Here is a 15,623-nt window from a genome sequence, read left to right as displayed (position 1 = left end):
TAATTCAGCAATTTGGTATTTTTGTCGGTAAAGACTATTTAGACGATGGCTTGTTCAAAGTTCGAGTTGATAATAATAAAATTGATATTTCTGATTCTATTATATTGAATATGGAATCTTCTACTCTGTGGCATAGTAGGTTAGGTCATTTAAATCTAAATTTGATCAAACGAATGATGAATTTGAATTTAATTTCTAGTCAAAATATTGAACGAAACAATAAATGCCAAGTTTGTGTAGAAGCTAAATAAGTTAGGAAACCCTATCAGTCAATTGAAAGGAATTCTAAAATACTTGATTTAGTTCATACTGATATTCGTGAGTTCAATGGAGTTTTGACTAGGGACCACAAATGATATTTTATCACCTTTATAGATGATTGCAGTAGATACTATAATGTGTTTCTCATAAAAAATAAGGATGAAGTCTTAGATAAATTTATTTTATTTAAAAATGAAGTAGAAACCCAAACTGGTAAGAAACTTAAAAGACTAAGGTCCGATAGAGGAGGAGAGTATGAGTCGAGTAAGTTCAACGAATATTGTCAAACTTTTGGCATTGTTTATGAAGAGACTCCTCCATATTCCCTTTCGTCTAATGGAATAGCTGAATGAAAGAATAGAACATAAAAGACATAATTAACAGTCTCCTACTAACCTCTAGGTTACCAAAGTATTTGTGGGGAGAGGCTTTGAATATGGCTTGCCATATTCTGAATAGATTCCCTCTGAAACACAATACGAGTACTCCTTTCGAATTGTGGAAAGGTAGGAAACAAGCCTCAAATACTTTCGAGTGTGGGGGTGCCTAGAAAAAGTGCTAGTCCCATAACACAAACGAAAGAAATTGGGTCCTAAGATGGTTGATGTTGTGTTCTTGGGCTATGTGGAGACAAGTTATACTCTAATATTTCTGGTTATTAAATCAGAAATTCCAAGCATTGAGGTCAACACAATAGTTGAATTTCGTTATGCAGTACCTTCAAATATTTCGCCTGATGATTCACTTGCCTCCACATCTATTCCTGAACATGTGGAAAAGATGTCAAATGTAGGGGTTAGCCCTAGTAGTTCTAATCAGACTCATGAGAAGTCAGATGAACTTAGACGGAGTAAGAGAGCTAGGATTGTCAAGAATTTTGAAAGTGACTTTGTCACTTACGACATCGGGGATGATCCGATCACTTTCAAAGATGTTATGGCTTCTGAAGAAGCCAAGCAGTGGAAAGAAGCTGCCAAAAGTGAGATGGACTCCATTGTTTCCAATGGAACGTGGGTGCTAGTCGATCTCCCTCCGAGGTGTACTACTATTGGGTAAGTGGATCATTAAAAGGAAACTGAAGCCTGATGGGACCATAGATAAGTTTAAAGTCTGATTGGTCGCTAAAGGGTTTAAAAAAAAGGAGGGAATAGACTATTTCGATACCTATTCTCCGGTAGCTCGATTCACTACAAATCCGGGTGCTTATAGCACTTGCTTCGGTGTATAATCTCCCGATTCATCAGATGGATGTGAAAACAACCTTCTTGTATGGTGAACTCGAGGAACAAATTTACATAGATCAGCCTGAGGGTTTTGTAGCTCATGGTAACGAGCATAAAGTTTGTAAACTTGTTAAGTCTCTATATGGATTTAAACAAGCACCTAAACAGTGGCATGAAAAGTTTGATAAAATTATTCTTGCGTTTGGCTTCACTGTAAATGAGAATGATAAGTGTATATACTGCATGGTTAAAGGAAATAAATGATAATTCTATGCCTGTATGTAGATGATATTCTGTTAATAGGATCATGTCTAAATATTATTACTGAAACCAAGTTATTTTTGAAAAATAAGTTTGAAATGAAGGATATGGGTGAGGCTAATGTGATTCTTGGCATCAAGTTGACTCGTTCAACTGATGGAATAGTCATTTCTCAATCTCATTATGTTGAGAAGATAATTGAGAAATTTGGTTATCAAAACAGTAGAATTGTAAAAACACCATATGATCCTTCTGTAGCTTTATTAAAAAATGAAAGTGGTGTTTCACTTGCATAGCTAACGTATTCCCAAATTATTGGGAGCTTACAGTATCTGGCAAATGGCACGAGACCGGATATATCATTTTCTATCTCTAAGCTGGTTAGATACACTAGTTGTCTTGACAAAACCCATTGGAGTGCTTTGGATAGAGTACTACGGTACCTAAAGGGCACGGTATCACTAGCTATACATTATGAAAAATTCCCTGCTATTCTTGAGTGATATAATGATGCTAGCTGGATAGCCAAAAACTTTGGGAGTAATAGGTGTTCAGGATATGTGTTTACCTTAGGTGGGGGCGCAGTCTCCTGGAAGTCTGCAAAATAGACTTTGGTAACCCGGTCTACGTTTGAAGCCGAGTTATGTGCGTTAGATACGACTAGTACCGAGGCAGAATGGCTATTTGGGTTGTTAACACAACTTTCCATTGTAAGTCAGCATCTTCCACCGATTGTTGTACATTGTGATAGCCAAACCACAATATCAATGTGAGGAGTCGTAAATACAATCAAAAGACCAAACGACACATCCAAGTTAGACTGAAGTCTATAAGGGCATAGTGTCAGACAGAGTAATTGGCATTGACTTTGTGGGAACAAAGGACAATTTGGCTGATCCTTTGACGAAAGGATTGAATCTGTCACATGTTTACGACGGAAACCCAACCTTTTGAGTGGAGATCCTACAAAGAAAGTTCAATGTGGTATCAACAAGTCGTAAGGGTATGTCAGAGCACCAAACAGACTGATACTATATATCTGGAGTCCGTCCCCTGAAATTCTGGAAGGTGCTGCTACTGCAAGTATAGTAAGAGTTTATCTCTGAATGGGGTCAAGTTTTATAAGACGAGATGCTAGCAGTGCATCCCTGGAGACGTCCAACTAAGTGAATGTCGTTGTTTGGCCGCAACTAAGGAATTGGGTTATTCCTGAAAGCATTTATGAACAGGACCAGGACACATGCCTAAGTGTCAACCCTAAAGATCAACACAAAGCTGGTGGCTTGGTTGTTACTGACCGACGTTATCACACTCACAGGCTTAAATTCAAGGCTTAGTTCCATTTGACCTGGTGATAACTGGCGTCAGATAACTTAGACAGTGGTTCAAATCGAAAGGTACCATTGTTGAAAGCAAGTTATGGAAACTTGAGTACAAATCTATGAGTTTGTGGGGGATTGTTGGGATTTTTTTTTTTTGTGGAAACCCATAGAATTGAAAATACATTTCTATTGCCAACATCCATTTTCATTTTCCTTGAAAAGCATTCAATTCAATATTGAATGTAATGAAACAGTTTTTCAAAATCAGCATCAAATTGCAATTGGATGAGATGAAACAATAATTTTTGTTCAAAATCAGCTTTCGGTTTCGGATGGGGATTCATGGCCATTAATTTTATCTTCATTGTTGTTTTTAATTACTGAATATTTTATGCCTATATAAAGGCTTGTCTCTTCAACCACACCACAAACAACAAACTCACACTTTGAGTTTTCTCTCCCTCTCTCTCTTTGTAGTCCATACGCTAAGTACTAATATCCATGCCACGAGTACAACCTTCTCCATTTCTCTGCTTTTATCAAGCAGTTTCTTTTAAGTTTTTTTTAAGGTTATTTTTTCCTATATATTTTTAAAAAGAAATTCTGTAATTTTAAAAAATTCCATATATATTTTTAAAATTCCAAAAATTCAAAAATATTTCTGAAATCTTAAAAAAATTGGATTTCTTTTTTTTAAAAAAAAATCAGTAATTTTAAAAAATTTCAGAAATTCAAAAAAGATTCTAAAATATAAAAAAATTTCTTTTTTTTTAATAAAATTATAGAATTATAAAAAAAATTCAGTTATTTTAAAAAATTGGAAAAAGTTATTTAAATTTTCAGAAATTCGGAAAAATTTTAGAAGAGCTTGAAAGATTTCTGAAATTTTAATAAAATTATAGAAATTCAAAAATATTTCAGAAATTTTAAAAAATCTGGATTTTATTTTTAAATTATAGAATTTAAAAATTTTCAGTAATTTTAAAAAATTTCCAAAATTTTTAAAAATTGCAGAAATTTAAAAAAAATCTTATTTTATAGAATTTAAAAATAATTTTAGTTATTTTAAAAACTTGGAAAAATTATTTAAATTTTCAGAAATTCGGAAAAAATTTCAGAAAAGCTTCCAAAATTTCTGAAATTTAATAAATTTACATAAACTTTTTTAAATGTAATGAAATGTAATTTTTTTAAAATTTTTTGTAAAATTTAACACATTTATCAACAAAAATAACAACAAACATTAAACTAAATTAAACAAATATTCAAATAAATTAAAAAAATTAGGAGATTGTACTCTTTTGATTTCCATTTTTTTTTTTTTAACAAAAACTACCTAGAGGTGGGGGGAGCTTTTCAGAGTCCCCAGTCCTTCTATATTAAAATTCACAAAATAATTACAGCGAGGAGAGCTACCTCCCTAGAATTTCTAGTAAAACAATAAACAAGGAGTACTACTCCCTTACAAATAGAGCAACAATAAACATGGAGTACTACTCCCTTACAAATAGAGCAACAATAAACATGGAGTACTACTCCCTTACAACAAAATACCCGAACAGGTGTCGAAGAAAAATTATGGCGAGTCAAAAAGGATTTTTGTTATCCCACCACGTCGTGGATCGCACAATACTTGCAAATAAAGCTGTACAAAAATGCCAAGCCAGAATGTGTGTAATGTTCCAAAAGGATAATGATTCATTTTGATTTCCATTTCTTAACTAGATTTTGACGAATCATTATTCGGACAGCCGAAATCTACGAAAATTCATTTTAGAAAAAACATAGGAGATTTTTGGTCAAATTAATGATAATGATTCTTCCCTGTTTTGTTACTAAGGAAAAAAAATTACTATTTGATACAATATTAAGAGTAAGTTACAACAATCTTTTAAAGTTTAACATAATTATGAATATCTTCTCATTATTTGAAAAAATATAAAGAGCCCATAATTTTAAGAAGCGTCTAACAAATAGTCCAATTCATTAAATATTGTCTATTTTTATAGTGAACCAACCAAAACGTCCATGTGGATTAAGAATTGTAATTTTATTTATTTTTTTCTTAAAAAAGAATTATTTTATGGATTAAGTGGATGATATTTTTTTATAATATTTCAAAATTTTTCATCCACTTTGTCTGATTCTTTTTATGAATTTTTATTTTTATTTTTTTTAAAAAATACAATAAGGACAGAATTAATAATTTCATACCTCCATCCAGAAATTACGTCAATTCACAAACATTAGGGGGTATCTGTAATTTATCAAACAATGAGAGGGTGTTTGTAATTATGTCAAATCTCAGGGGAGGCCCTTGTAATTTACCTGATGGTTGGAGGTGGCAGGCGGAGGGCGGAGGTGGGCCAGGGGGCTGGCGAATTGCAGACAAAGAGAGAGAGAAAAAAATCGATAAGAAGAAAGAGGAGTGGAACGGCCAAGGCCGTTATAAAAATCGTTACTAAGAGAGATACAAAAATTAAAAGATCATTACAAAAGGAATTACAATAATATAGCCATGTAAAAAGCCGTTAAAAATGTTGATATAAATAATGTAGTGTATGGTAGCCGTGTAAAAAATCATTACAAAGAGTAATACAAACTATGGATACGACATAGTTTTGTGTAGATGTTACAAAGATTACTCTAAATAATTAATGTTGTGGAAACATATCATTGTAGTGGAACAATATAATTTAAATACATTAAAAAAATAAAAAAATTTATTTGACATTGATGTATACACAGTACGGAATAAATTTATATATTCATAAATGTTAGTATTATTTTGATGTAACTGTCATCTTATAGTGTTAAACTGCATGGGTTAATCGTGCCGTCAAAACCACAAACGCAATTCTCCATGTCCCTCTTTTACGATTCACACAAGAAAAGGCTTTGTAGGAGGTAACCTATATCATTCTCATCCAATGAGATACCCAAGTTATTTTGCCTCACGTCTTCACGTGATCTCAAGGACTCCAAGCAAATCACGCTACTTAGCGTTAGGCCCAACCCATCAACCAAACGAATATCTCATCTGCCGGCCCCCACGACTAGTGAGACAGGAAAATAGGAGTATATTCCATTAGTTCACAACAATAGTGTAGCTTTCTTTTCATTCCAAATGTGTCACGACTCGTGAGACCACGAATGGGTGAAGTAGCATCCACAACATATTGTTGTGGATGGAAGGCTAGGATTTAATCAAATCATTTGAATTTCAATCCATTGTGGCCCTAATATTTAACTTAGACCATCCAAGTGAGAGTTAAGTTTTGCTATAACAGAGACCTCATCATTATAAGATCTTGCACGCATCAATTTTAATCATTGAGTATAAACAGATACATTCCAAACACATCATACTCCAAATATTAAAATACACACCACATGCAGAAACAAGCCTAGCACGGCCCTGTTGGATGATCACAAGCCACATTTTAACCCACTGAGCGCGCAGTGAGTCTATAGTCAATGTAGCGTATGACCCTGACTATTACAAAATAGTAACACATTATCATCTAATGGGCCTTCCTCTTTGTTCTTCTTCCGTCGTGAGTTCCATCTCTTTGGAAGCTTATATTTATTCAAAATAAATAAACCCCACATTCCTAACTAAACTCATTATAATTGAAATTGAAAACCCAATCAAAAGTCGGGGGAGTACAAAAGGAGGAAAAAAGCAAGCCTTATTATTTCAAGGACAAAAAGCGAAAAAATGAATTAAAACAAAGAGGCACGCAGGCCTCACCCAACATAATATTAAATCATGCATTCGGCCAATGGGCTCCGTGATCATCCCCATTGTTTATCCAACAAACAATAATTAACACATTTATATCAAATATAAACATGTTATACAAATGAATACAATCCATGTATTTGACAATAGATATCCAATATCTAACACCAAAAACATAGTTAAATGCAGAAAATAAGGTACTAATAACGCAATTAAAAAATGAATATCAATCAACATCCAATTTATATTTTTTTTGTTTTCTTGGAAATTATTTCAAATTAATTTAAGGCACAATTTAATTTAACCAAAATTAAAATTAGTCAGAACAAATAATTTCAGAAAAATTGTAGAAAACATGAAAATTCAATTTTTGGAAAAAACGACACCAAAAGGCCTAGCGGTTTCGACAGCAAACGGCCGTCTGCTGCTGCCCGCGCACTGCCCAGCCGGCTCGCACGCTAGCGGGCGCGCGCACGCCACTGCCATACAACTCCATTTTTTAATTTTTTTTTTGAATTGATACAATTAAAAACTGAAATAAAATCATTCATAAATCCAATTTTCAAAAAATGCATAGATATTCATAATTTAAAAGCAAAATTAATACGTATTTTCTAAACATATAATCATACTACAAAATCATAAAACATGCTTTCCAAAAGCATATTAAACAAGTTGTTCATGCTCAATTATTAGTAACATGTTAATCCTAAAATCACAACACCGAATCGGGCTCTAATACCACTGAAAGAATCGGTATGACCCGTAAACGCGGCAGAAGAGTGAAATGAAAAAATTATTAAAAATGAATCAAAATGGTTTTCCCTTTGAAATTCCCGGGCGTTTGGTGTTTGTCAAAAGCATAATAATGAACAAATGAACATGCTAGGCAAGTGGCTATAGGATGAAACAAAAAGCGTAGAAACAAGACATGGAACTTTACCTTTTGTTTTTATAGTTGAACAGCAACGTGCGTTGTTTCATTTACGTTCTCCCGTTCACTTTAGTTGAACAGAAATTTTTGAAGAGAAAAGAGAGCAAATTTTCATGACTTAGGTGTTGGTTATGCATGATATGTATGTAGTTTTGTATATTACATACAATTGAATTCAAAATTCAATAACCACCAAGTTTGCCACCAAGACAATCTATACATACATGCATATAACGTTCAACCATGATGAAATAACCACTCCATTATCTTGATCATGGTGAGGAGTTTCAACTCCTTCTTAACTTGCTCCAACTACCGTCAAATGGGGTTGTACTTCAAGTATGGACCGGGCTTGATTTAATCAAATTAAATTAAGCCTAATAAAAGTCCATTGAACAATAATTAATCGAACGCCCAAAAACTCCAAGGGTACACCCCTTGGATTCGTTAAATTTTGCATTTAAAATTTTGCTATTATGCGTTTTATTTGTCAATCCCGCAAGAGCTTTCCCGGGCCGTACCACAGATCCCTTCAAGTGGTATCAGAGACCTGTTCGATGTAGGGGCCGATGGTTATGTGTTAACGTGCTTTTTACGGCTTTAGAAGCATGTTTCTATCGCTTTTCGTTTATTGGTTATATGATGAAAATGGCTCATTCATTTTTTGCATTTATGGATGTTTAAAGCATGTGAAAAATTTAAAATTTTTTAGGGTTTATGCTTTATTTTGCTATTTTAAATTAAACACAAAAAAGAAAGAAAATTGCAGCATGAACTGTTGTTGTTGGTGCACAGTGCTCACACGGCCAGGCCCGCGCCCAGGCAAGGGAGCCTGCGCATAGCCTGGGCCGACACGCACACTACGAACGTAGTAGATAGGGCGGGCGCGCAGGCATCAACGTCAGCACGCACTGCAGGGCAGACAACCGATGGTGGGTTATTTTTCGCAGTTTTTCAAAAATTTGATTTTCTTGAAATTTTCTTTATTATTAATTATGTTGTTCTTTTTCATTTTTTGATAAAATTGAATTTTTCCAAAAATATTAAAATTGCATAACTAATTAGATTTATTATATGCATTGGATGCACATATTTTCTATTATCTTTTAATTGCAAATTACGAATATGTGCTTTCTTTGTATAATTTATTTTCTAATATTGGATATCATGAATTATTGTATTACATAAGATGTATACTTTGAAATGTATTAGTGGATGATCACGAAGCCCACGACCTTTTGTATGTTTATTGGTTGGAATGCTATCTTCTCTCTCCCTCTCGTTTTTAGGCTTGCAATAATAAGACTTGCTATCTTCCTCCTAATGTACTTCCCCCGATTTCTGGTCGGGGTTTCTTTTTAAATATAATGAGAGTAGTATAGGAAATTTTTGTGAGGTTTTTATTTTTAAGCAAGCCTAGGGAGAAGAAGGTCCATGGAGGATGAGGCCCACGAAAAAATTACAAGGCCCATCTATATGTTGATGGGTAAAATATTTTGTAGTAACATAGGACCACCTTACTGACCATAAACTCACTGCGGGCTTAGTGGGTCATATAAGTTGGGCTTCATGATCATCCATCCATACATTTCAAAGTATACATCTCATGTAATACAACAATTCATGATATCCAATTCACAAAATAAATTATACGAAGAAAATATAGGTTCGTAATTTACAATTAACGGACGGTAGAAAATATGTGCATCCAATGCACATAATAAATCTAATTAATTATACAACTTAAAAGTTTTTAGAAAAATCAAATTTTATAAAAAATTAAAAAAATGCATAATTAATAATAAAAAAATTCAAAAAACCAAATTTTCAAAAAACTATAAAAAAGGACTCGGCCGTCGCTCAGCCTGGAGGGAAAGAGTTGGGAGGGAAAAAGTTTGTTGGGAACTGAGCAGTTTCTTGCTGCCTTGCTGGCCTCTTCTGCTTCTCCTCAACCCCTCGCCTTCCACCCGTTCCTTTTTCTGTCGCTCAATCGCACGAATCGAAGTACAAAGCTCTCCCCACTACTCCACTCCTCCCACTTCTCTTCTGAAAATGAGGCCCCAGCGTCTGAGTTTCAGTGGAGATGGAGAAGGAGAAGACGAAGAAGATAAGCAACAAACTACTCACGAGGCAGACGAAGAAACCGATTCTGACTCAGACTCCAAAAGCGAAGAAGAGGAAAGCACAGCAGCAGTGCCTCCGAAGAAGACCAAGTTGAATCCACCGCGTGAAGAAGAAGGACCCGTATCTGGAAAAGAGGAGTCGGAGTGCTCTTCCCCATCTTCGTCTTCGTCCAATTTCATCATCATGCCTGCCGCAAAACCTAGCGTGAAGAACACCCCTTTCTCTAAGATATTCTCCGAAGAGGATGAAATAGCTCTGCTTAAAGGCCTCGCCGTTTTCTGGGCTGACGGGAGGAACAACAAGTGGACCGAGTTTTACAACTTCATCAAGGACAATCTCCAGCATCAGTTTACCAGAACTCAGGTGTCTGAGGAGATTCGTAGGCTCAAGGGCAAGTTTGAGAACAATTTTAAAAAAGCTCGCGCCAATGGGGACTGGCTTGATTTGTTGGACGCCCATGAATCCGCTGTGTTTGATGTGTCGAAGACACTGTGGGGAGAAGATAAATGCGAAGCTGGGGACAAACATGCTGAAAAAGAAAAGGAGACACCACAAAAGGGAGACAGAAGCAGATTCCAAAAGAAGAGAAAACGGGCTGGGAAAGAGCATGATGCAGACAAAGAGATAATGAAGAACCAAAAAAAAACGGGGAAGATTGACAAAGAGGAGTTTGCTTCTGCGTACCCACTCGTGGCATTGTCTTTGAATGAAAATGGATATCCCAACTTCATCAAGGAGAAATTCCTTTTGATTGGCAGAGAGAAGTTACAGGAGCTGGAAGAGAAGTGGAGGGATGTGAAAGCTGCAGAGCTTAGCCTGGAGCTTAAAAGGATTGATTTGATTAGGAGGGACTTGCACAATCTACTCTGAAGCAAATGAAGGATTTAAGAGACTTTTTGGCTTTTGAACAGGTATAACACACTGTTGCTGTCCATCTTAGTGTTAGTTTTTTGTTGTTTCTGAATGTTGATATCAGTTATATATGCTGTTTTGTTGAGTTGATGTCTGTTTTTGTGGAAAATTAGATTTGATGGAGTCCTTTTTATGTCTTTGACAGAGTTCTTGTCTTCGAAATTTTAAAGCAGGTCTTCAGATTATTACATAAATTAGGTGCACTTGCCTGTTTGCACAATGAAGTCTTCATGTCATAACTAATAAAAGAGAATCAAGTCACAAGTTAGGAAGCAGATAAAATATTTGCCTCATAGGCAGCAGCAACTGCACTTAGAATGCACAAATACTATGGCTCAGAATGTCATAAAGAATTCTTAACGAGTTCCCAAGGATGGAGAAAGGGCTAATGCTTCAGTCATACTAGATTATGATCCCAGGTTTACCAAACTACCTTTGGCTTATTAGTTCAGATAAGATTCCAATCTAATATTTCAGAGACAGTAAAAGGTTAAATGGTTAGACAAAAAGTTTAGTTTGTTGTTGCATAAGCCACAAACATATGGCCGGTTCTCTTTTTCCCCTTGGCTAAAATCATTAAGGGTGTATTTGGACAGAGAGATTTGGATTTGAAGTAAGGATTTGGAGAATGGATTTCATGACAATATTATTAGGATGCGAATGCAATCTAATAGATAAGATCTATGGATACCAAGTTTAAACAAGCAGGTTACAAGCAGAACACAGGAGAAGTACATTAAGATGTTTGCATTCATATTCCTTTCATTAATTATGTTTTTATACAATGCATTGTCTCACATTCTAATCATGAAATATGGCATTGGAAGTCTCTAGTCTTGAATGATTACTCTTGCGGTAATTTCATGGCCCCGACATCCTTACTATAAATCCCATCTTGCTGCTGCTGCTGGCCCAAAGAGAAAATGAAGAAAAATAGTGTAAGTAAATAAGAAAAATAAAGAGAAGGGCAGGGGAACAAGAAGTTAAAGAATGAAACAGTTACATCCCAGAAACATATTTTCAGAGAATCAGATGCATTAGCCAACCAACTGTTCTAACGAAAAAGTGAAAAAGAAAGACAGAGTACAAATCAGAGAATATGTTCTTCGGAGAAGCCGTATTTGACTTAGGAAAAAGGCAGTATTAGATGAACAAAAAGAACAAGTGCGATTTTTTTCTGTTTTCTGATATGTAGACAAATAGATATTTCGAGACATTGTTGTCTATTATTACATCAAGTTTTTGATTCCTTTTGAATGTCTAATTAGCCAATTAAGAACTGAACTTGAGCATGACTGCTTTACAAGCATGCAAAATCCAGCTTGGATTAATGAAAATTTGGTGATCCCAAAGCTCAGCTAAATCTTTTTATAAATGACCTATGCTATCCAAATAATCCACTCTTTAAAATGGAAGAAATAAGCTCCATGAGTTTAAGACTTAAAAAACGCGAACTTTAACCATAGTTGAGCGAATAGAGATTTCCTCTGTAGTCTTAGTAGTTCTTAGCTGTTAGATGGCAACGTATCCTTCCATAAAAGGATCTATGGGAATTTGACATCAATTTGTTGTTTCAATTAATGTTTCAATTTGGTGTTTTCATAACGTCAATTCTAAATCACCTAGTGGTCCTACACATGCATTTTTCCAGTGGTTATGTATCATATGCAATTTCTATTTTGTATCTAACCCTTTAGCATTTACATGTTCTTTTTGTGCCTTATTCAAGTGGACCAACCATTATGAAGGATGGTAAACTATGTCACATTGTCAAACTTGAACACTGCAATGCAATCTGAACAACTCAAGGATAAGGGGAAGAGAAAGAAGTAGACAAAACAGGGCACTTGTTTTTGTGTAGGATGTGAATTTTTATCATGACTAGCCAACATGAATATGTTGCCTTTTTGTAAAGCGAGAAAGATACTTGTTTGATGATTTGTTTTGCCACATTACAAATGTTGTGGATTTTTTGTACATGATGTGCTCTGTCTGGACAGATGACAAATTAAGAAACGTGTGAATGTTAACAACTTTTGTATAAATTATAATTCTAAATATCAATTAAGTTGGCACTTTTGATTGAATTGCAACTCTTTTTTGCTTCTTTTTTTGTTTCTGTCAGAGATAAAGAGAATAAATGCGGGAAAAATTGCAATTTTGGTCCCACTAGATAGACACTGTTGTAATTTTGGTCCCACACATTACGGGCTCAACAATTTTGATCCCCCAGAAAGAAAACCTTTTGCACTTTTAATCCTAACCCTGTTTAAACTGTTATGTGAGGGATGAAAACCCACTTTTGAAAGGTCAAAGGTGGTTTTTCATGGTTTGAAACTCACTAGACTTTTTTAAGGGAATTATATCCTATTATGTCACAATTTGAATGCATCTCAAGATAAAATGACAAGTTTTTCCACTAAATTTTGCAAAAAGATAAGCTGCCCAGTTATGAAAGATAAAACAAAATGTCTCTGCAATAAAATAAGCTGCACACTTGTGATAAATAAAAAAAATAAGGGTAAATTACATCAAAAGTCCCTTAAGTTTGACATAATTACAAATACATTTCTATTAAATAAAAAATTATATTTACCCTCCTTGAGGTTTGTCCCATCTAACATTTAACTCCACCGATAGGTTTTCGGTGAATTTATCACATATTGTACCCAAAATATCCCTAATAAAATGTTTGACTATTATTTGACCAATTTTGAGACAAAAATGCCCTTTGGACCAAATTGTAATATTTTAAAATATTAAGGGAGTTAAATGTTATGATCTCACATATTTTTTACTTAAATGTAATATTTTATTTTTTCTTTGCTAACCTAGCTATTTTTTGTCCATTGCAAGGATTATCTTATATATTATATGAAAAATCGTTCCTAGTATTAAATTTATCAAAAAAGTTATTTTTTTAATTGGAACGGTTTTGACGAAATTTGGAACAGTTACTGTATTTCTGTTGGATTACTTTTGCAATGATTTTTGGAATCCTCGTGCTTGAATTTTAAAACTGTTTTTTTTTTTTTTTTTGTATTGGTGATAAATATAGGAACGATCTTTGAATGATTTTTTTGTCGATCTTTGCAATAGTTTTAGGCACGGGTATATTTTTGTTTGGAACAGTCTTCTGTAACGGTTTTAGAAACGGTCAGTCTTATTTAGGAGCACGTATATAAAATTATTGTAATATTGGTATTAGGAACAGTCTGTTTTAGTTTGGAACACATACTTAAAACTGAAGTAGCAATGGTATTAAGAATGGTCAACCACTATTTAGGAACACTTGTTTCAAATGGTTATAGCAATGGTATTTGGAATAGTCAATGCAGGTAGGAACACATGTTTAGAACTGTTTTAGTAATGGTATTTGGGACGATCATTTACTTAGATTTGTAATATTTTCTTACTATTACTAAAGTCATTTCAATTTTTTTAATTTATTTATATTTTATAATTTATTCATATATTTAATAAAAAATTTAATAAATAAATAAATTTATATTTGAATAAATTTAAATATACAATTAAATTAATTTAATACATTTTAAGTAATTATATTTATGAATTTAATTAATTTAATAAATATGAAATAATTGAATGTAATAAACATTATGAAACATGAACAATCAAGGAAAATTATTTTATTAATATGAAAAATTACCTAATTACGTAGTTAGTGACATCCATATCGTCCTAGTTTGAGGCCGGGGGTTGTGTCGGAAGTGGTGCTGCGGTCGAGGAGGAGGCCCGCATCTCCCTCATCATTGCCATCATCGTCTCGAGACGGCCGATGCGGTCCTTCATAGCCGAGTTTGGCGGTGGTGGTGGCAATGGCAGTGTCGGCAGGGGTGGCAATGGTGATGTGAAGGTCCAGCTGTAGACGTGGGCCTCAAAACCAAGGCCAAAATACTTGGCCCTTGTTCTTGCCCCGACTGTAGCCAGCCACATCTGCTGCTCTGTCACTGCCACCAAAGCCTCCAATTCGGCCGGGGCATCATGGTCTCAACCGTGGCCTGAGGCTGACGATCCTCCATCAACTTTTGAAATGTCTCCAGCACAACAAACAAAATTATTAGTTCTTTAACCAAAAATTAATTTTTTTTTAAAAATAATATTAATAATCTACTTGCCGCCACCTCCGCTTCCCTCAGCCTGCTCTAGCCGTCATCCTCCTTTTTTTTTCCTTATAGCACCTTTCAAATAACTATATCTACTTGGGCGGCCGACCGAACTCCGCCTTCTGTAGAAGAAAAAATAGTTAGCATCTTATTTATAAAATAATATTATTTACTTATCAATGTCCCCTCCCTCGGTACACAATCAAGGACGCCGTAGGGTTCATCGTCCGATTCACCTTATTCTTTGTGGACTCCTACTGGAAGTCCTTGTAAGCCCAGTACGCCTGGAGCTGGATCCAGACCTCGTTGGCCAACTAGAGTGGCTTGACCAGGCTGGACCTGGCGACGGAAAATGTATTCGGATATACATTTCGGCCCATGTGTGTAAGACTTGGAATATGGACTCATCATCACAGTCTCACTAGTATGTCATCTACAATAATAAAATTAAACAAAACATTAGTAAAATTTATTAAACAATTTAGATTATTAGATAATACCAAATCAAATTTAAATTTGATTACCTTCATACTCTCAAACCAGAAATTTTAGTGCTCTAGCAGCACCTGCCTCAGATATGGCCATGGGTGGAGAAAGTGTCCCCAAATGACTGCATTGATGTGCTCGTGGAAGCGGTGGTCAGACGTGAAAGGACATGTTAATTAGATATTTTCATGATAAAATAATACTAAAAGAATTTGATAAATAAATTTA

At 34.6% G+C, this 15,623-nt stretch overlaps 1 protein-coding gene across 1 annotated transcript; it reads left to right on the top strand.

The window, feature by feature from the left end:
- The first annotated feature begins 9,613 nt into the window (after positions 1 to 9,613).
- Positions 9,614 to 12,759, top strand: LOC105180088 (STOREKEEPER protein-like). The gene is made up of 2 exons (XM_088879906.1): positions 9,614 to 10,781; positions 12,512 to 12,759. The coding sequence occupies exon 1, from the start codon at positions 9,799 to 9,801 to the stop codon at positions 10,738 to 10,740; it is 942 nt and encodes a 313-aa protein (XP_088736032.1). The 5' UTR covers positions 9,614 to 9,798; the 3' UTR covers positions 10,741 to 10,781; positions 12,512 to 12,759.
- Positions 12,760 to 15,623: the final 2,864 nt, after the last annotated feature.

Source organism: Sesamum indicum, linkage group LG4 (genome assembly GCF_026168435.1).
Source record: "Sesamum indicum cultivar Baizhima isolate 11 linkage group LG4, ASM2616843v1, whole genome shotgun sequence".
Taxonomy (NCBI): Eukaryota; Viridiplantae; Streptophyta; class Magnoliopsida; order Lamiales; family Pedaliaceae; genus Sesamum; species Sesamum indicum.
Note: the sequence above shows the minus strand (reverse complement) of the source record. Positions and strands in the feature narration are given on the sequence as shown.

Coding starts and splice junctions, on each gene's coding strand:
- LOC105180088 (XM_088879906.1), top strand. CDS start 9,799: ATGAGGCCCCAGCGTCTGAGTTTCAGTGGAGATGGAGAAGGAGAAGAC.